At 52.8% G+C, this 21,383-nt stretch overlaps 1 protein-coding gene across 1 annotated transcript; it reads left to right on the plus strand.

Moving 5' to 3' along the window:
* The first annotated feature begins 2,050 nt into the window (after positions 1-2,050).
* GASK1A (golgi associated kinase 1A) lies at positions 2,051-21,063 on the plus strand. The gene is made up of 5 exons (XM_069770406.1): positions 2,051-2,503; positions 12,789-13,604; positions 17,309-17,431; positions 17,708-17,811; positions 18,396-21,063. Exons 1-5 carry the CDS (start codon positions 2,501-2,503, stop codon positions 18,604-18,606), a joined length of 1,257 nt encoding a protein of 418 aa, XP_069626507.1. The 5' UTR covers positions 2,051-2,500; the 3' UTR covers positions 18,607-21,063.
* The last annotated feature ends 320 nt before the right edge of the window (positions 21,064-21,383 follow it).

A 21,383-nucleotide genomic window follows, 5' to 3' on the forward strand; every position in this document is an offset into this window, starting at 1 on the left:
CATACTGGTTTGGCCACTGATCCCTTAAGTCTGCCTCCCACAGCAGCCATCCATGTCTGTTTCTGATGGCAAATTCCTCAAACGTCAGGCATGCATTTTAAATGGTTATTTGTACGGAGAGGCAATCCAGAGAGACCAGCTGGAGCACTTGGCCTGTCAGTCAAGGCTCGCAATGCCACTGCACCGACAAGAATCATTTTGACAGAAAATTGCATATAAATTGAATAATTTCAAAATTACGAAAGGGAGATGAAAGCAAATGCTTCCGAAATGAAGTGCCACCGGTGAGTCGTGATGTGCAGGGTTCAGCCTCGGGAGCCCTGCAGATCCCTCCTCCGGCACTCGGCTGCTGCCTGCCGGTCCATCTTTGTGCTGAGGCTGATACTAGGTTATTGCTAATTACCTAATGATGCTAATTATATTAGAAATATTAGGTTATTAGCTGCCCCAGGGGACTGACCTAAAGAAAAATGTTCTAACATGTCCAACGCTGCAGTGGCCAGGACAGCCGGGGGGTCAGTGAGCTCAGCGGCAGCAGTGGGGGGGCCCAGGACTTAGTTTCCATACCCCTTTCTCCCACCCAAGGGTGTCATAGAGGGGGGTGTGCTGAAGCCAAAATCACACTCACTGCTTTTGTGTGTAACCTTCAATCCACTTCTATTCCTAGCTATAGATTCGAGTAGCAATGAAAGGTGTTGGGAGACGTACCATATTAAAAATAAAATGCTCTCGATGAACCAAGGGGGTGTGAAGGAGCTGAGGTGCTGGGACTAGCAGAAACCTGTGCTGGGCAGAGCGTCGTGTTGCAGTCGTTGCTTATGCTGATCACATGAAACGTCACTGTAGGACCGTGCATGGTCGGTGAGCTAGATGGTCGGTGAGCTAGAGCTGGGCTCGGGGACACAGGAGCCTCCTCCCGGGCTCTGCCGCTGCCCTCCCGTGCTACCTTGGTCAAGTCGCTTGGCCAACTTTCCCTAAGCCGCCTCCTCTTGTCTTTTTAGACTATCGTGTCTTCAGTGTCCTTCACAATAGTTTGTACTGCACCTTTGTGGGACTTTAAAAAATGCAAATATCATTAAAGAATAATGCTGATCAGCCCTGTTTGCTTTACAGTTTCCTGGCTGAGGTAGTTGCCCAGGTTGGAGGGCTGGAAACCCCCACGCCTGAGATGTAGCGTTTCCTCCTGTCCCCAAGCCGGGCTGTCGGGGGCTGGAGCTGGGACAGGGCTGGGGCAAGTGACGGCATCTCCTGGCACAGTGGGGGACTGGTGGATTTTGCTTGGCCATAGCCCGGGGCTGGAAGGGGGAAGTTATATGAAGGAAAAAACCCGCTTTGCAGACCGACAGCTGCCTGTATGCCCTGCTTGGCCATGGAGGGCTGGCGAAATGTGCTGCTTTCCAAAGCGATGCCTCCACCTCCTCTTCTCCCAGAGGCCTGAGGAAATGGCGTTTAGGATGCACCCTACACCCGCCTGCTGAGGGGGAGCTGCGTTGGCTGGGCGCTGCGGGGCTCGCTGTGCTGCAGACCTGCCACACGGTGCTGGTGGGTGCGAGGGTCTCCTTCCCCAGGTCACCCCTCTCCTGGCTGCCTGTGGGTACTGTGTGCCCTGGAAAAGCAGGCACCTGAACACCCTAAAAATGGTTTTAATGCGTTAATGCCTTTTAAGCGGGTAAGAAAACTTCTCCCAGGGCTGCATCTGCTCCAGGCACTGATGTGGTACAGCTCTTTGCTGGGCTGTTACTGAAGGGCAAAGCAAAGTTAATAAAAACCTGCACAGGGCATTTTCTTGGGTGCCTGTGAGCAGATCTGTAGTTCGCCTTCCCGGCTCTGGGGCCAACGTGGTCCCTGGGGCTCTGCCTGTCCCTCTGCTTGTCTGGCACTGGGGTCACTGGGCGCTTGGGAGGAGCACGTGTCCTCAGCCTCCTTTACCTGTGCCTCCTGGCTCAAATCGGTCCTCGGTATTAAAAAAAAAAAAAAAAAAAGAAAGAAAAAAGCAGCAAGAAGGGCTTTTATTGTGAAAAAGAGACTCTTCAAATGCCTGTTCCCCCCTTCCCAGCCTCTCCACTCCCCTCCCCACAGGGAGGTGGGTCTGGGATGAGGCAGAGTTTGAAAACTCGCAGCTGGAGTTTGAAGGGTGTCCTCCTGCCGGGGGCGGGGGGAACCGGAGGCACCCACCGGTGTGTTGTGGCAGGGACCCGGCAGCCCCCGGCAATGCGGAGTCGGGCAGCAGGGATTGCGGAGAGTCTGGAGGGGCACCCCTGGGTGACAGCCTACGGCTGTGGTGGAGAGGAGGCAGGCTGATTAGTTGTTGGAGGACTTTTTTTTTTTTAATCATTGCTTTTTTTTTTTTTTTTTTTTTTTTTTTTAATTTTGTATTTTGTGTGGGTTCCTGGTGTTGCATGAAAGCGGTGCAGGTGGCCGGTGCCCAGCTCAGGAGGTGACCGTGTGCCACAGGCGGTGAAGCACACGACGAGGAGCGCATCAGCCGGTGCTGCAAGACATGGTAGGATTTAGGGGTTTCCTTGCTGAGCTGGTGGCGGGAAGTGATGCTGGGTCTGCTCAGGGACGCCAACCCCATGGGACGAGGTACAAGGCCGTGTCCCAGCTGTCTCCGTCCTGGGTGCAAGTCCAGCGGGACCCCTCAGAGGGTAAGGGCATGGTGAGGCAAGCAAGGCACGGACCTGCTCCAAAATGTGTCTGTCCTTAATGGTGGACAAAGCGGATTGTAAGGATGCCTGTATAGGCAGTGCCTGTGGCTGCTGTAGCTAAATGCACTGCTGTTGGCCAGGGAGGCAAAATCCACCTTTTTTAAGAGCCTGGGTCACATCGCTTCAGGCAGGTGACGAGCAAATAGGCAAAGGCAGCAAGGTGCAGAGCACGAAAAGCCCCTCCATGCTTTCTGTTTGGCCCTCAGAAAGCACAGTGCTTTCATCAACAAGTCACAAAACCAGCCAGTTTGGCAAGTGAAAATGCGCCCCCCCCCCCCCCCCCCCCCCCCCGAAACAGCATGTTTCCCCGGTATTAGCAGATTCCCCTGCATCTGCGGCACGTTCCAAACCTCAGGGCGGTTTTTCATGTCATCTAGTTTTAGCACTCAAGTCTGAGACATCCCTTGGCAACTGGTTTCCAGACCCATCCAAGCAGGCACGAGTCAGCTGAGCTGGGACGGGGCCCCCACCACTCGCCGTCACCACCGTCCCACCGGGGGACAGCCGGGGCATCACGCAGTGGGGATTGCACCGGGGCAGGGGGCTCCATCTCTGCTCCTCCACCTCAGCCCTTGCAAAGCTCGCGTTAGGCAGGGTTTGCAAATGTGTGTGGTGGATGAGCCAAGGAGGTGCCTGGTGCTGCTGCCAAAAACTGGTGCTTTGGTGTCACTTGTGTCACTGAAATGTTTTTCTGTCCTCGAGAGTATGGTGATGACTCAGAGCATCTCTGGGAGCAATGAGGCCGTGCCAGCCTTCACCAGAGTGTGTGTGTGTGTGTGTGTGTGTATGGGGGACACTGATGGTGTGCTTTATACTTTCCATCCTACGGTTTGCATAGGCTGTTTTGAGTTTCTTAATTAATGAACTTCAGCAGCAGGAAAAGTAGACAAGACTGAGGCTTGTGTCACCCATTTTGGGGTTGGAGATTACTCCTCCCTGCCAAAGAAAAAAGCAAGACAGCTCTCCCCGCACGAGCCTTTCATCTACAGTAACGCTTTCCTGTACGAGTCTTCACTGTGAAGCCTTTCAAGAGTATATAGCTTGTGCCAGGTACCTGGTGTGGTCTCCCCTCTGAGTGCGGGGTATTCAGTTTTTGCCAGGATTTTCATTTTGCCTTAGCAAGGGAAGGTCTGCTTCTGCAGTCCTTTCCCTTTGGTGAGCTCCCGTATTGATTGCTTTGATTTCACCCATAATCTGGGTTTGCTCTGGGCACCTGTAGGCAGGGCAGTGATGGTCATAAGGAATAAATTCAGTGACCACATACAGAAAGGCAGAGAGATCCCAGCTGTGAGCTTCACCATTAGTACGGAGTGCGTGCTTGCAGCTGGCTGCTTGTCGGATCCGGCCGCTGTGTGTGCCCGACCTGCCGGAGCAGTGAGTGCTGGGGGATGACTGCATTACAGAAACATCTTCTTTATTCTGGTTTCAAAATCTGCCAGTGAGTAAGTTCCAACTGCTCTGTTGTTTGCCTAGTATGAGGCAGTCTAAATAAGAGGGACTGATTAAACTTTATTAATCCTCTGGCAAAGATGCCAAATGCCATGATTACGCCGTCTGTTTCAAATGCTCAATAACTCCAGCCTGCCTGCAGCTATTTGCCTTGCCCTGAAGGAAGAGCCCCCTTTTTTGGGAGCTGGGCCGCAGTGGTGGTTGTACCGTATTTGCTCCGCTCGCTCACCCCGTGGGGTTCATTGGGAGAAGGAAAAGTGGGCTGGAGGGTGGCTGCCGGCAGGCTTTGCCCAGGACGGGGTCTGCGGGACACAGGTGGCACTCAGAGCCAAGCAGCAAGCAGCTTTTTTCCCCTTTTTTTCTCTTTAAGAAGTAATGGCTTAAACGGAGGAAAACGGGGTTACCTTTCTGTAACTGAGGCCAGGGCTTTTTTGAACAATTCTGTTTTGAAGAAAGCCCGCAGGGCTGAAAGGCCCTGCTGTCCTCCTCCTCCCTCCCCTTTGGAATCCCACGAATGCGCTTTCCTGCTCTCCAGGAACAGAAAAAACCTGACAGCCAGCTCGGGGAAACTCAACCGGCAGGCTTGGGCAACGTCTGCTGAAAAGCCGACGAGGGAATCCGGCGCTGCCCCTCGCCAGCACCCCGAAGTGGGTTTTGCAAGCCCCTGCCAGGCACTGAGCAAGCACTCCTGTTCCCTGGTGCTGGTCCACCGGTTAGAAATGAAAACTGAAAATAAGTAGATCAAAATCCTCCCCTCCCCAAAATATAGAAAAAAACATGACCCCAGTAAAATAAATAAAATGGGACTGAGTGCCAAAATCTGTAAGAGAGTTTTAGTAGCTTTTCAGGCACTCATCAGCAGGATTGGTAAATACATCAAGAGTGAGAAGGAAATAAAATTTGATTTTATTTTAGTGTATTCCTCCCCATATTAAATGCAGCCCAGAACATGTTGCAAAAAAGATGTGGCTTTCTAGCGCTTCTGCTCTTTGCTGCTGTTAAGCATAGAGGAGCCAAAGCAGTGCAGCCCCGCTAGGGATGCCAAGGCAAAGCTGGTGAGTGGCCCAGAGGTACAGCGAGAGAAGCTACTGGCTTGAGGGGGGTTGTGAGGAAAGGAATCTGTGGTGGCTCCCAGGTCCGACTCTTACTTCCCCGGGTTTGGGAATCCCACAGGCATCGTCAGTGTGAGCCGCTGGCTGCAGCTGGAACTGAAGCGCTGAGGAGAAGGACTGTCAATTCCTGAATGCCGCGGGGAAAAAAGCATATTGCTTTTCACCAGAAGAAACCCAGGCGTTTTGAGGCAGTTTGCGTGTGGGACTCGAAGGGAAGGAGTCCAGCCCGAGGGCCAGAGGCTGCTGCCCTCCTCCAAAGCATCCCCAGCACAACCCCTCACAAACAAAGGCAAGCCTGTTCAAAATGAACGGGGGCACAAGGCACAGATGTTGCACAAAGGCGAGCCACATCTGTTTCTCCAGGGAAGGGGGCCCCTTCTTGCTGTTTCAGCAGGCAGATGGGAAAGCCGCTCTGAAAACCTCTGGCGCTGAGTGCAGCAGGCTGGCCGGGAAACTGGGACGAGGGGAGGGGGAAGAGGGAAACCTGGCCAGATCCTCCTGCACAGGAGCGGGGGGAGCGAGGGAGCAACGGCTGCCCAAAACCACTGCTCTCCCTCCTTGACGTCCCTGCCAGGATTTCTAGGTTGTGCTGCTCTCATGTAGGTGTGAGGGTTAGAGGAACGAGCAGACAGAGAGGAGGGAAGATGAGGCGGACCTCCCTTGTCCCGTGATGCTAGCAGGACAGTTGTGCATTCAGGGCTGCTCAGATCCTCGCTGTCTCCTGTGAATTTGAGGTGCTGTTCCGGGTCTGCAGTGACCTGAATGGTTTGGGTGCAGGTTGGTATCACTTAACTTAAGGCTTTCAGTGGTGAAAAGTAGTGGAGATATTTGCACATGTAAATGACAGCAGACCTGTGTGTCTCGGTGACATGTCCTGAAAGGCAACCAGCAATCTCTTAGGAGATGTGTCTCCAAGAAATAGAAGATCCAGCTAAGTGCAAGAGTCTGCAGTAAAAGCCCTGACTCTGAACTTAAGCAGGAGAAGGATGAGGCATCTGAAAGGTTTTAGTTTGCTTACTTTAAGCAAAAGAAGTATGGCATCCTGGAGACTGTTTATTTTTGTGGTGCTTTGTGTTGACTTCTGGGATTAAACTGGAGGGGTCTTGAGCTGTGCTGTACATAGCGTCGGGATGAAAAGCGCCCTGTCCATCCCTCACAGAGCTGAATATTAACTTCCTGCAAACCAAAAGATTTACACAGCGGGAGTGAGGAGAGCTATGAATCTTTCCTTTTTCTCAGTGGAAACCACACAATTTAGGGGTAAGGACAGTGTCGTCACAGGACGAGCAAGTCCCCGCCGGTACCCTGCAGGGCTTTAGTCCATCCCAGGCGCAGGACGCGACGTGTGTCCTCTCCGGATCCCCCCAGGTGGTAGCCCTGCCCTTGACTGCATCAGCTGCACCCTGTAGTGCGGTGTCCTCCACCCAGGTGATGGCCATCCATCTGCTGCATGGTGTCCTCCGTCTCCTGTCCCAGGACGTCCGTAAAGATGCTGAACTGCACTTGCAGGCTGCTCCCAGGGGTTTTACGAGCCCGTGTTTCATCTGTACTTGTTTGGTCTGTAACTCAACTGGGACCAGCCAGTGCAATGGGAATGGCACTGTTACATACTGGTTAAGTGCTGGGATTTTTCTCGTTACACAGAGCAGTTTCCAGCACTGACTGAAGATTTTGTTCAAACAGTCTTTTGGATGACAGGGTGTGTGAGAAGAGCTAGGGCAGAGAAGCACTTCCAGCATGAGAGGCCTCCCAAAACCAGAAACAGTGGGTCTGGGTGGGGGGGATTGAGCAAGAAATGGGATGTCTTGTTCCTGAGAAGCAAAAACTCCAGGGGCTGATGCAGGGCCTGGAGTCAAAGACACACCAGGTTATTACTAGAGAGAGGATGTGGAGCTTGAGGGTTTCAAGCTTTTTATAGTTTGCTGTCCCAAGGCTGTAGCAATAACTGGGAAGAACTATGAAGGCAACATTATTTTAGAAGTTAAAGGAAGCATGTTGGCACCATCCCTTTAAAGTCAGTGCTCAGAGTGGACAGTATTAACACCTTTTCATCCCTTTATGCTGCTGCTGGAGAATTGTCCTATGCTAGTGCAAAGCACGCTTGTCTCGCAGTTGGACTATAAATTATCCCCTTGAGGCAGAAGCTTTGCAGACTGTCCAAGATTTAGCAAAATACACCATGTTTAAAGTTTTGTCCCGGGCAATTTAACTTGGTCATTTTCTGGTTTGGTTTTGGACACACTGGTGAGAAGGTTTGTGTGCCAGCTATGAGGACTTCGTTGACTCTGCAGGGAAGGCCCCAGCACCATGCGGCGATGTATCACGTTTCCATCTCCCGGGCTTCAGCCAACCCAGCATTTGCTGTGACTCCCTTGCATACGGTTTGTGGGAGCACAGTCCCCCTTCCCACCTCCGCAGCGCCTGGCTTGAGCTTCCCAAGCCACTTGTGAGGAGCAGTGCATGGAAGCAGGTCTGCAGGGGCACCTTGAGCAGGCAGGCAATGCCTGCCTGCCGCATCCCTGCCCTGGCACCGAGCAGGGTGGCCTTCAGGGTGCCCACAGGGTGCCAAAATGCAGTGGGGTTGTGGTCCTCCCACCTTCAAAGGCATTTTGGTGGAAAAAACCTGCAACCCTGGCAGAAACAACCCCAAACACAAAGCCGGTGCAGGTCTGCTAGGAATTACGGCCACTTTGATGGATCATGAGGCTGCATGAAGGAACGTCCTTTCTTCGTGCCCCGTGGCAGCACAGGTGCAGGCGGGTGGTGGTGGGACCTGGTGCTGTAGCCGTGTGTGGGGGGAGCACAGTGGACCTGCCTCCCCGGGCAGCTGCTCTGAGCCAGGGCTGCCTTCAAGGCTGGCAGTCCACACTTAATAGCTGTCTTTAGTAAATTCCCACTCTGAGAGCCGTCTGTCTTCCCCGAACAGGATGATATAGGAAGGTACTTAAGCACCTGAATGATGGGTGACAGACGCTGCCCAGGATTTCCTTTTGCTCAGGCTTGCCCAGAGTCACTCTCGGGGTGGAGGGATTTCGTCTCCTTCCACATCCTCGGCATGGTTATGGGTCCCCAGCAGCAAGCTTAGCCCACATGCCATGCCCTTAACAAGCCAAAAAACTCCTGGACAATGCCAAAAGGAAGAGGCTGTTGCCCTCCCAGATCTGGTTGATGTACCTGCTCTCAGCATCTCTCCCCGATGCACTGGGAGCTACCCCAAGCACCATGTGTCGGGGTCAAGGCTCTGGAGACGTTCCTGGGGGTGGGGGCCAGCCAGAGGAGGTTTCCCAGTTGCTTTTTAAGCAGTCTTTGTTAAAAGTGGTCACAGCAGGCTGCATCTCCTACTGCCCAGGCAGTTTTGTGGTTCATCAGGCGGGCAGCAAGCACAGTGCTGGGAGGGTAAGTACCGCTCTGTGTGTCGCACCCACCCTCTGCAAAATATAGCCCACATGGTGTGCATCCAGATAAATGCACATACCTGCTTTTAACCTGCTCACTTCTGGCCTTTGGCAAAGTCCTCTGAGCTCAGGAGCCTAGAGCAGGCAGGTGGCCAAGAGGGACATGGCCATGGCCGAGCCATCCTGGGTCCCTTGGGCACCTCTTTGGGATGGTGGGATTTACTGCTGGAGGGGTCTGGCAGTGCCGCTGCAGGGGCAGGGGCACTCTCGGGGATGCCAGAGGAAAGCAGGGATCAATCCCGCTTTTAAAGGCCACGTATTTCCATGGCATCTTTCTAGTTTTAAGGCTGTTTCTTACATTCTTGGGTAATGAAGTTTGGGGTTTGTTTTTCTTTTCTTTCAAGCTTGACAAAGCCAATTTGATGCGCTTTGAAAAGAAATTGAAAACAGGCTTCTCTGCTTCAAATTCTGCCAAGGTTCAAGTGTCCCGGGAATACAATGTCAAAGATAAAACCCTCCCAACCACACTTAGAAAGTTTTATCCCCAAGTGGCCAGGCTGCACAGGCTCTCCACCATGCCTTTGGGAGCCCAGGCTGTGCTGTATGTCCCTCTGATGATTGAGGATATATATTATTTACCTATTGGCATCCTGGAACAAGCAGTACCTCTCTTAAGCCTTTTTATGGGTTTTGCCTGTAGCTTGCCCGCTGGGAAATGGACCTAATTTCTAGCAAAGATGTGCTGTACTGTCAGTATGTCAGACTGGCAAAGCAGAGGTCTACGTATGGTTTGCATTTCAGGCTGAATCAAAGCCATAGCTTAAACTACAGCATTTTTTTACAGCATGGGCTCAGAGAAAGTCTTTTTGGAAAAGTATTTACCCTGGGCTTGTAAATACAGTATTATTTCTGCAGTGTTCTATCATCTAGATTATTATTAAATTTGCAATATCGACTGCCAGAAATAACACAGAGACTGTACTTGCACTTTTTTTTTTCATTGTTGATGTGGCAGGGAAACCCTGAATGGTACTGGGGAAGGCAGCCTGCAGTGGCCCTCACCCAGCTTCACAGCACAGGATTTCAAGCTCGGGGTGGGAAAGAAACGAAACTCTAGCTTGCGGTGCCCAAACCCGAGCTCGCTGACAGAGAAGACAAAGTGGGTTTGGACAATAATGATTCCTTAGCCACTTGGACTGTAAACTGACTTGACATTAAAAACCCAGCAATCATTGCCATCCATTTGGCATCCACAGCTCCCCAGCTGTGGATTAAAAAGGATTTTTCCTGCAGTATTTCCAAGGTTCTCCAAATGGCTCCCGCATACACACCTCCCCGCCCCCCGGATATTTGGATTTTTGGCAGCCAGGCTCTTTGCATGCCCAGGAATGGTGTAAGAGACCAATGGGTTATTATCGGCAGAAGAGGGTTATGAGGGGTTTTGGCAAGAGTGGGGTGGGCCATGTGTCTCTCCAGAAGGATGGGGGAGGCACTGGGAAAAGTTGCCCAAGGAAGCACAGATTGGGAAGGGAACTCAGCTGGGGGCAGATGGGAGTACTGAGATTTACAGTTAATCCTGTCCATCAGGATTAACTACATAGATGTCATTGCAGTTAATTCAGTGTACTTTAAGGCTGGACGGACAGATTGTGAAGCACTTACAGTGATGACTTGAAAGGAGTATGGATATCAGGATATCAGGATCTGGCCTTTTTATGCCACAGCGTTATTTTGCTATGGTTAAACTATGATTTAGACATTGCACCTCCCCTAAATTCTTGCTCGGGATGCCAGACCTGGGTTTTGGTGCTTGGGAATAAGGGTGTGTCTGCACTCTGCAGGTGTTGCTTGAAAACCAGGGCCTGAAGGTTTTGGGTAGCTAAGCTCGAGTGCCACCTGTGTTAGTTGGCGTTGGCTATGGTTCCACAGCAAATCATTATCCCATCCAAGTGGGAGAGAGCTGGGGAGGCATTGCAACCAGCCACTTGACAGAAGTCCTGCTTCCCGTTGGGGCTACCCAGGGGTATTCATGCTCATTGCCTGCCCAGAAAGGGGGCTAAGACAATAATTTAGCCATGTAGTATGATGCCTGGGACAGTTACTACCAAGCCTTGAGTAACCCTGCCCGTGATCTAGGACAGGACATCACTCTCTGAACAGTCTCACCCCGGACTAGCTCCTTTTCACTCTGGGGCTTTAAGGCAGAGCTAAAACAGTGGGTCCCCTGGCAGGTCCGAAAGCCACACACCGGACAGCCCCAGCTCCTGGCAGAGACCAGTGTAAGCCATGTGTGAGCAAAGAATTTGGTCCAGAGGATATATTTTGGTGCACTACATTGCATTGCTGGGAGCAAAATAATTAAATGAAAGCTATAAAGCTGAATCACTCCAAATGCATCATCACTAGCTCTTATAAGCTGCATTAAATCTACTTAGTCCTTTAGAGGGAGACCTCGTAGGAAAACCCCCACGGTTGCTGCCAGCGAGTTGGTGGCTTTGTGGCTCATCTTATCCACCTCGGCTGATGTAGTGTGTCTTTGGGACGGGTATAGCTCCTCACCCTGGGGCCATCTGAAGCAGCCTCCCTGCGGTGAGGGTATGAGACCTGATGGATTTTAGGATAGTGCTGGATCAGCTTATGAAAGGGCTCATGGGCTGGGGTCACCTGGGGCAGCTCCTCTTGGGGCTGGAGCTGTGCTAGTGGTGGGTCCCTGCAGCCAGTGGGAGCCTGGGGTCCTAAAAGCTCCGTGGCTGGAAACACTTCTGCTCATCCAGCTGCCTTCTGGAAGTCATTCTGGCTGCTGGCTCTCACCCCGCCAGCTTTTTAGCTCTTTTTTTTTTTCAAGCTTTTCCTCTTATAAACAATCTCTTATCCCTTCTTTGGCAATATATTGTCCCGCTGTGTCTGCCATGGATATACTTGTGCTTCCAAAATAAATAATTGCAAAAAAATGTATCCACTTGAACGTTGCCTTGACTTCCAACGTGGGTTCAAGCCACGTGGAAATGCCTGTTGTAAAGCAGAGAAACGGTGCCAAGGTGCCTTTTGCTGCTCCAGCCCCCCCCGAAGCGTGTTAGACCGCCCGAGCCTGGGTGAACGTGGCACGGGTGCAGCGTGGCCTGGGGATGGGGCGGGCTGGGGAGGATCTCCCAGCACTGCCCCATCGCTTCCCTCCGCCTCACCCCGAACAGGAGGCTGCTGTGCTCAGGGCAGAGCTGCACGCCTGGGATTGCTTTAGGCCAAAGGGGAGATACGAGCTTAGCAATGCACAGTATTTGCTCATAACTGCCTTTCCAGCCTATATAATTTTTATAAGGCTCTTCAGAGTAGAAAGTGTGACTAGAAGGGGGGAAAAAAACAGCTGTGTGTATGAAGATATATACACCAAAACTCGGTAGTACCCATCTAAAGACAGTTCCTTGGTGCTGGGAATCAGAACGTTTTAGGTTTCACATACAGCAGTTTGCATCCTTTTTAAATACAGGCTGCCACCGCTCCCGACTGGCACTTGGAGCTGCCTTGCTTTTGCCGGACGCAGCGGTGGGCAGAGCTCCAGAGGCCGTGCCTCGGCACGCATTGAGATGTCCTGCGAACGAGGGCGTGGGGAGCCGGGTTAGGGGTTCAGTGGGCAACCGGGATAGGAACCACTGAGGGTGCCCAGAGTAAGGTCTGAAGATCAAAACCTCTTAGGAACTGGAAAGCATTCGCAGCCAGCCAGGAATTTGCTCTGGTTTGGCCTCTTTTTTTTTTTTTCATTTCTTGAATCTTTAAAGCAAAATATTTGACCATGAAGAATTCATTGCCCGTAAGGTGATCCTGTATATCAGCGCTGCAGACATGGCAATGCCTGTGGCGGGTCACGCCTTGCTCTGACTGCCTTCTGAAGGTCATTGTGCCTAATTTCTGGCACAAAACATGCCGCCAGCCGTACCTCTCCCGCTACAGTGCCGCGGAGGCAGCGAGCGCTCAGGGAACAGCTTTCCCAGGGAGCACACAAGCAGAGGGTCTGCTCCTCCAAAGCAAACCCCGTTAAGTGGGGGGGGGATGCACAGGGTTCTGGGGGATCCTTGGCCATAGCACCGCGCGGGAACCCCCGGTAACGCTCTCCCTTTCTCTCCCCGCAGGCCCAGCGACTGTGGCGAAGGACAGGGCTGAAGCCCCCTGCCCCGGCAGCCCTCGGGGTGCTGCTGGCCCTGGCCCTGCTGGCCCTCACCCGCCTGCCCCCGCCACCGGACCGCCCCCCCCACCCGCTGCCAGCATCCTCCCCACCAGGCCCCCGGCGGGAGGTGGCCGCCCCCTTGTCCAGGGGACGAGCCCGCAGCCAAAGGCTCCCCGTACCCCCCACTCTCCTGCAGCGGGACCACCCCCCTGGCCGGGGCAGGAGGCGGCAGCGCGGGGTGCTGGGGGATGCTCCCCCGTGGCTCTCCGACGACGACCTCCAGAAGATGCGGCTGCTGGCCGGCGGGCAGGTGGTTTCCAAAACCCGTGTCCCGGCCCACGGGCAAGTCCTGCGAGTGGGGCTGCGGGCCGTGGGGGATGCCGAGGGGGACGCCTCGCCAGCCAGCCCGGAGGGGGACTGCTGGGACGGGCGCTGCGGGCTCATCAAGCGTCCCGGGGACCTCTACGAGGTGCTGGCCTTCCACCTGGACAGGGTGCTGGGTCTGAACCGCAGCCTGCCCGCCGTGGCCCGGCGCTTCACCAGCCACCTCCTGCCCTACAGCTACACCGACGGCTCCCTGCGACCCATCATCTGGTGGGCGCCCGACCTCCGGCACCTGGAGGACGCCAACAACGACCAGAACTCCTGCGCCCTGGGGTGGCTGCAGTACCAGGAGATGCTGCGGCCCCACAGACCGACACCGGCAGGCAGGGATGGCCCCTGCTCCAGCATCGCGCGCGGCGAGTGGAGCCGCCTGGCCCTCTTCGACTTTCTGCTCCAGGTAGGGCTGGGGCGATGGAGAGCACCGGTCCCGCCGGCTGTGCCGCCCGGGTCCCCCTGCACCCGCGCCTGCCTTGTCGGACTGTGGTCTCCTCTTCTGTGGGGTCGCATAGGCTGCGGTTTCTTGGGATGTATTTTTGCTTGTTAGCTAACGGGGAGCAGCAGAGCTTTGTGCAGAAGCGGTTTGGCCCGAGCACGGACCGTGCTTGGGACTTGCAGAAGAAACACAGGCAGGTTTTGGACACGGCAAACCCACTCTCATGTGCCCAGGCTTTCTCCTGGCACGGGTCCGTTGGCTCTGCTTCGCACGGATGCCAGCAGCAGCTTGGAATGGGGCATCCCTAGGGACAAGCAGCATGTTCTGCATCAGCCCCATCAGATCCAACCCTGGAGATGTGCTGCTGGTGCTGGAGATCAGGAGCTCTGCCCCTTCGTATGCCACTGCTTTCCTCCTCCTCCTCCTCCTCCTCCTCCTCCTCCTTCTTCTCCTCAGGATTAGTAGCGCTTAATTTTCTGTCTGGAAAATCATACCCTGCTGCTATGAGGGATTACGACAGCGTCCCAGAGAGTTATCATTTCTTAGAGGGCAGCTGTGAGGAGGCAAAAGTGATTTCTATGGAAAAAAGCCTGTTTAGGTACCTTGGGGCTGGAGCTTTAGTTATCAAGCTGCAGCAAGGAGCTTGATACATACAAGGGGAAACCACCTGCAAGGGCAAATATTAAAGTAAAAAAAGAAAGAAGAGAAGAAAGAAAGAAAGAAAAGACTGTTAAAATATGTGTTCTCATGATTCTCTCTTCTTTTTTGGCAAAGCCTGACCATTGATCTTTATAACCTCAGACTATGGCTGGCAGAGGTGGAGCAGTCCTGGCTGGGCGTGGAAATATTTTAGCTGAAACAGCCAGAGAAATGAGAAGATTAACTAATTCCCTTCCCCAGGCCAAAATGCTGTCAAGTGCAATGGAAAGGCTGAGTCTCCAGGAGAAAGCACCAGTTTTAAGGAGATTTTCTCTTGGAGGGCCAAAGCAGCGCAATGATAAATCCAAGGGCAATCCACAGGTTTTCCTCAATAACTCCAACGGGATCCTCCCATGCAGAAAAGTCACTTAAAGAGGCATCAAGTCATCAGGATGTTATAGAAGTGAAATAGCATCCTTCAGAAATGGCTTTAGCCTCTAACAGCCCTTGCTGAGAAAGGAGAAACGGCGAGCTTTGAGCCCTACTGTACATTGGCACTGAAATCTTGGTTGTTTTCTTCCATTAGCCTTAAAATTTAGCTTCTTCTATATTGATTTCTCTTGGTCTTTGCCATAAGGGAACGCCCCTCTTACTGCAAAGCTTTACCTGGGACAAAATGCCGAGCACGGTGGAAAAAGGGCAGCTGCTGATGGCTTTGTCCTGTGCTTTAAAAAGGGCCAAAAATACATCAACTCAGAAGCCCTGCAGCCACATCCCTGCCCTGCAGCACTCCCTTCCTAGCCGTCGGGGGGGGGGGGGGGGGCAAGGAAGTTTTCCCTGGGGGAATCTGTCCCAGGCTGTCATGGCTGGAAAGCCCTGTTGGACCCAAGGGGGTGCTCTGGGGTGGCTGAGCTTCACGTGGGACCAAACTGGGGCTGAAGGGAAGCTTCTCACAGGGTTTGAGCTTGGATGAGAGAAGATGTGGCTCACATATATGTGTTCCAGCAGTAAGACCTAATGTCCTGTTCATTAGAGCCATTTAGGCTTTGGCAAGGAGAAATTAGTATAAATGACCAAGGGAGGGCCAGGGGGAGACAGGGCTTGTCAACCTGTCGGTGGCACTCTCGGCGTCTTCACAACCGGGTGGTCTATCTTCTGGGGCTCCACTTGGACACCAGGTCCAGCCCCCACCTCACACCTCCGTGGGTCCAGCACCAACCCACTTTGGTTTCGCAGGCACTTGCGGGCAGGTGAGTGGACGTCTGAGCCCATTTAATGTCTCTGTAAGTAATCTCAGGTTGTCTTCACCTTCTGTGCAGCCTGGAAAACAATGTAGCAGGTGAGAGAAACTGGTGTGCTGAGCTTTCCAGTAGGTAGACCAAGGAGATGTGTGGAGGAAGTGTGATGTTTTCTTTCATTTCGATGTATTGTGTGTCAAAAGACGCTCTAGCGCTTTTAACCGGTGGGTCTCCTGATGGAGACATGCTGACCTGAGTGCTTCATTAAACCTCAGGAAACAGAAGGATTTGTTAAGGGGCTAATCAAGATTAGTGTGGGACTAATCTTGCTTCTCAAAGGGTTAAGAATATAATGGCCACGGAAATCAAACTTCGTGTTTCCTGCAGCATCTTCTCCAGTACTTGATTAGTGTTTAGGTTCAAACTGAACTCTCTCTCAAAGCACAGCCTGTAATTGATAAGTTTTGCTAATTATCAGTGTGAGGGGAATAGGCAGCCACAGTGGGTCACTTGGCTTCTGCCTAGTCATCGCCTGTAGATCGCCCGGGCTCACCTGAGACCTGCTCCAGCCCTCCCGGCAGCTCTAGGAGCCTCTCTGCACCCCGAGCCCTGGCTCCTGGGCTGGCTCCAGCAACTCCCATCAAGCGAGCGAGTCAGATGCCTTCGTGCTGCAGCTGGAAAATATATTTATTTTGTAGGTATTTATATATGTTTAAAGGAGATTTTATATATATATATATATATATATATATATGGGGGGGGGGGGTTGCTGTAATGTTGCAAACAGGCCTCCAGAGATGGAGGTGGTGAGCCAGCTCCCCTACATGGTCATGACAACACGTAGCCATGGGGAGGGCTGTCAACAGCCAGCGAGGTCCTGTCTGCCCCACAGGCCACTGCAGAGCGTACGCTGGCTGCTTCTGACAAAGCTGAGGAAGCTTCGTGAATACCGAGGCAGGGTTACTGAAGCTGGGTCTGACAGAGATTTATGTCTTTTAAATAGTCCCCCATCCCTCTGAGGGTGTGGTTGAAACACTGGAAGCTGCCAAGCAGCATCGGGATTCCTACAGGGGTTTGGGGTGGGAAGGGGGGGGCTTGACAGCCTCGACAACACAGAGCCTTAGCAGTGCCTGCAAATAATTAAACACAAATGTAGTTAAAACAAGTCACCATGGCCCAACTTAAATGTCAGACATGTTCTGTGTAACGCACAGATCACTTTTTCCCTTGCCGACCCTTTTCCATTCATCTTTCCATTGAGAACCGCTCAGGTTACCGTAGGGATGGATGAAAGGGCATATATGTAACAGGAGCCAGATGAAACCATCATCCAGTGCACCAAGACTCAGCCTGAGAAAAAAAAATCTCTTCTTGAGATTTCAAAACCTAGGTTTCCTTGGGTGCTTTTGGTTTGGTTTTGGTTTGGTTTTTTTTTTACATTCATCACAGTGTACATCTTCCCTTGCTTTCAGCTGGAAGCACGGCCCGTTTGCTCTGTGCAATATGGAGTGTGGAAGTACCAGGCACAGAAGGTGTCTGAACTCCATCAGGAAAGCCTGTCACCATCACCTTTGTCAGTCTCTTCTCCAAGCCAAGGGGGCTTTGCAAGTCAGCTCAGCTTCTGAATGCTTCCCTGCCTCTTTCTCTCACCCATGTACACAGCTTTTCCATTTCATGTCTGCTGAGGATCCTTAGAAACTTTTTATTTTTCTCTGAGCAAGAAAAGTTCACAACTGGACCCCCCTGTCCCAGGCGCCTGTCCCTGCTAAGGTCCCCAAATATCTCCCACAGGTTCATGACCGCCTGGATCGCTACTGCTGTGGGTTTCAGCCTGATCCCTCTGAGCCCTGCATGGAGGAGATGCTCCACGAGAAGTGCCGAAACCCGGCGGAGCTGGTCCTGGTCCACATCCTGGTACGTCCGCCCGCTCCCAGGGGCTGCTCTGGGGCGAAGACGGAGATGCCTGGGAGGCACTTGCAGGGCTGAGGTGTCAGCAAAGGGGATGTAGGTGCCATGGTGATGCTGGGTCCATGGTGGGAGGTGTGCCTTGGCACGGAGGGACCTGGGCTTAGGCAGCTGCTAGCCCCCAAATACTCTCAGGATTTCTCAATGCATTAAAAAAACAGCCTAAACCCCCGAACTGGTGACTGCCCACAGCAAGTGAACTTTTCCTACTCATCCTGCTGGCAGGTCCGGAGGAGCGCACCGTCCCGCCTGGTGTTCATTGACAATGCGGGCAGGCCACAGCACCCTGAGGAGAAGCTCAACTTCAGGCTTCTGCAAGGCATAGACAGGTAAGAAGGGCAATGCGCACCCTCCTGGGAGCACTTCCCAGGCGAAGGCTGAGCTTGCACACGTGGGGTGGACGCCAGCCTTGTGTGCACACCTTTGTGGTGCTCCTGGCCTCCCTGGTCGGGCACCCCTGTGAAGTGGGGCCATTTCCCACCCAGGACGGGGCAGGTGGGTGGGCTCTCAAACCCATCACACATGCCTCTGCCCTGAAACTAGCTCTTCATCCTGCTCTGGGTGGCTGATGGCAATCTCCAAAGCCTATTTCCCCCTCTCTAATTGGCAGCCGCACAAAAATAATGAATAATCAGGTATTTCAGCATTTCTTGCGTCGTTGCCCATCAGGCAATTTGGCACACTATAGTCCCCTTGACTTGGATCCGTTTCTGGTGGAGCTGTCCTGCACGCTCGCCATGGGCAGAGTTCTAAGCTGGAGGCTCCTCATCCCGTGTTCCTCTGGGTGGACTTGCATCAGTTCTTGAAGCACTAGGGTGGCCTTTCCTTGAGTATCCTGTTGCTCCCCTCCTCCCTGCCTGGCCTTCCCTGAGTAACCCCTTCCCTCCCTCTCTCTTCTGCTCCTCCGCTGCAGCTTCCCGGCTGTGGCGGTGGCCACGCTGCGGTCGGGCAGGTTGCAGAGCCTGCTGCTGGAGTCACTGCGTGTGGATCGGGAGTTCTGGGAGAGCCACGGCGGTGCCAAGGGCCTGAGACCCCTGCTTCAGACCATCGACAGGCGGGCACGCATCCTGCTGCGGTACATCCAGGAGTGCAACCTGACGGTGTTCGAGGACTCGCCGCGCTGAGCTCCTCTGGCCGGCGTGGTGCGCCTGCCTTGCAAATCCCAGCAGCAATGGATGTACCTCACACCCTCAGCGTGGGAGATGTAAGACTGTGTGCTTGGCTCTCCAAAAGGCGTTTCCCCCCACCTTGTAGAATACCCTGGAGAAGGAGACAGGATCAGAAGGAGTAGGAAAGAGGAGGAGATGTCTCCTGAAACAACCCACAACTGCTTGAGAAAGACAAGTTATCAAGTAAAGGTCTCAGCATGGATTTTCAAAGGAGGGGCACATCCATGAGACTTTTTGGGTGCCTTCACCCCCTCCACCCCAGCAACTTTGAAAACTGGAGGCTTGGACAGTTGAACAGCCTACGGGGACCCTGGGAAGGGTTAAAGAAGCAGTGAGAGGCACTGCTCAGGGCTAGGGGAAGTCACTGGCAGCCTTTCCATGGCTTGCACTGGGCTTTTTGATGATGCCTTCGCTTTTCCCAAAACATCAGAGGCAGAGAGGCTGGAGTGGTATGCGGGAAGTGGAGGGGAGCTTTCTCAGTGGATTAAGCAGGGGCAAGTTGCCCCAGCTGAGCTCTGTCTTTCCCCCCGCGGAGGTGATGCGTGCCTGGGAGCGAGTGCAAGCCACTGCCCGAAGCCGGGGCCAGGCGGGACCCCGACTGCAGGCAGCACATGGCAGCAACTGCCCTCGCAGAGCCCGTGGTGCCGTCCCCAGCGAATACTGTCTGTGTGCCTTGCGCCATGCCTCAGCAGGCTTGGGCTGCTGCCAAGGTGCATTTTTGAGTGTGGGATTTGGAGATTTAAATCTCTTACTCGCTCTTTCCCTTCACTGTCAGGGGATTAAAAGGCAAACCTACCCCAAGCTCTGCCACTTGTGAAAAGCACTCCTCCCTGCTCTCTTAGGCACGGCTGCGTGAAACTCTTTCCAAGGCTTGCAGAAATAGCTTCCTGAAACGCCAGGCTATTTCAGCAGAAGGCAATCAAGTGCAAAATGCTTTCTGAGCACCCTGGCACCTCCAGCAGAGCCCATCCCGCTCCTGTCATCCCTTAGGCTCTTGCCCAGCAACCCACTGTGATGGGGCACAGCAGCGTCCCAGCCAGGCAGGTCCTCAAGTGTCAGGGCTGAGAGGTAATTCAAAAGCAAAATGAACATGAGGAAAAAAGATACAGGGACGGGCTCTGTCAGAGCCTCTCGCTCTCCGCAGTGTGTTTACCAGATAAGGCATGCAGTCAGTGTTTGCTTGCCAAAAGCAGCCGGTTCCTGGCCTGTGGGCTGATGGTTTGCCACCAGGAGAAGACTTCTTAAAGGGTCCTCAGGGAGCAGCCCTCCATTTCTCGAGCGGTACATCCTCCATGCTTGAGGCACCCCAAGTTACTTGTGCCTTTGCAAAGTCTTGGTGAGACCGGCATGGGCACCCGCGCTGTGCTGCTGTCCCATTGCCCTAGCTTTGGAGAACACGGGCATCCACGCAGTGGGAGAGGCAGAAAAGGTGGGCACTGATGCCTTCCCTGCTCCATCCCTCTCAGCACCATGTCAGTTTTAGAACCTGCAAGGGGATACTTTAACACCCATGCTGATAAGCACAAGCAATTACCCTTTTTTCCCTTCTTCCTCTTGCTGAGGAGAAGATGAAGCAAGGCGTGGGCGACATGAATCAACAACTGCGAGTGCTCTCAGCAAGTGTCGGCACTCAGCATCGCGGGCATGTCAGCATCCAGATTGCCGGCAACATCTTACTGGAGTCCTGTCCTCCAGTTAGGCAGGGAAAGCCTTTCCCCCATCACCCCCTCCACCCCATGAGTTATCACCCAGTTTGGTGCGCCGTGGGAAGGATGACTGTCGGGGAAGCCCCGCTAAAGCCCAGATCATGGGCATTCATTATCAGGAGGTAAGCTTAGCCTATAAGCATGGAGGAGAACAAAATAACTCCTCCTGGGTCCTGTGAAAAGCCATGCCCTGGCGTGACCTTGTAAGAATAAAGGAGACTAAATGTAACATAATTAAATCCAGAAAATATGCTGTGAAAAGCTATGTGGTAACAAGGGCATTAGTTAGGATGTGTAACATCAGTCATAGTCTTGTTTTTCTCATTAAAATGAGAAATTTAATTAAAAGAGAGGTTTTCATCCCATGTAAGCCAAGTTCTCAGTGAGAAGCAAGAGGAAGGTGGGGCACTGTGCAGTGGCCAAAGCTGTAGACTTTGCTGTGCTGGAACAGCAACAGCTTTTGCCTTGCCTTTGGTTGCATCTGCTTGACCTTAACATTGCACAAGGTAGTGGGGATTTTTCTAGGGTTTTTTGCATGTCCTTAGTTGTAATATGTGAGTTTGCTGGCTAAACACATATGAGAACATCTGTAGGCAGTTACACGTGTGAATAAAAATTGCTCTTGATTTAACAAAGAGCCATGTATGGATAAATGAGAGAAGCAAAATCCATGATCTTGCTGAGACTGATCGTTAGTCTCCTCCAATCAGTCATTTTTTCCATGGGCTTGTCTATGTAGCCAGCAAAGTGCACAGGCTCTGAACTGTGGTCACGGCTGTTTTGAGAAATCCTGTGGACTGCTCTTGTCTGAGCCTTTACAATGTAGTGTTGGGTTCAGTTTGCTCCAGCTATGTATGTGTCATATTTCCTATGATAAACTTATTTTTATGGTTTTATAACGTAGTTATAAAAATTCACTTGGGGCCATGCTTGACAAACAAGATCTCAGCTCAGCAGTGATCCTGTTCTAACCAAATTTCACCCGGCATCATCACGGATCATGTTGGGATGGAGTAACAAAAAAAG

Source organism: Haliaeetus albicilla, chromosome 2 (assembly GCF_947461875.1).
Source record: "Haliaeetus albicilla chromosome 2, bHalAlb1.1, whole genome shotgun sequence".
NCBI lineage: Eukaryota > Metazoa > Chordata > Aves > Accipitriformes > Accipitridae > Haliaeetus > Haliaeetus albicilla.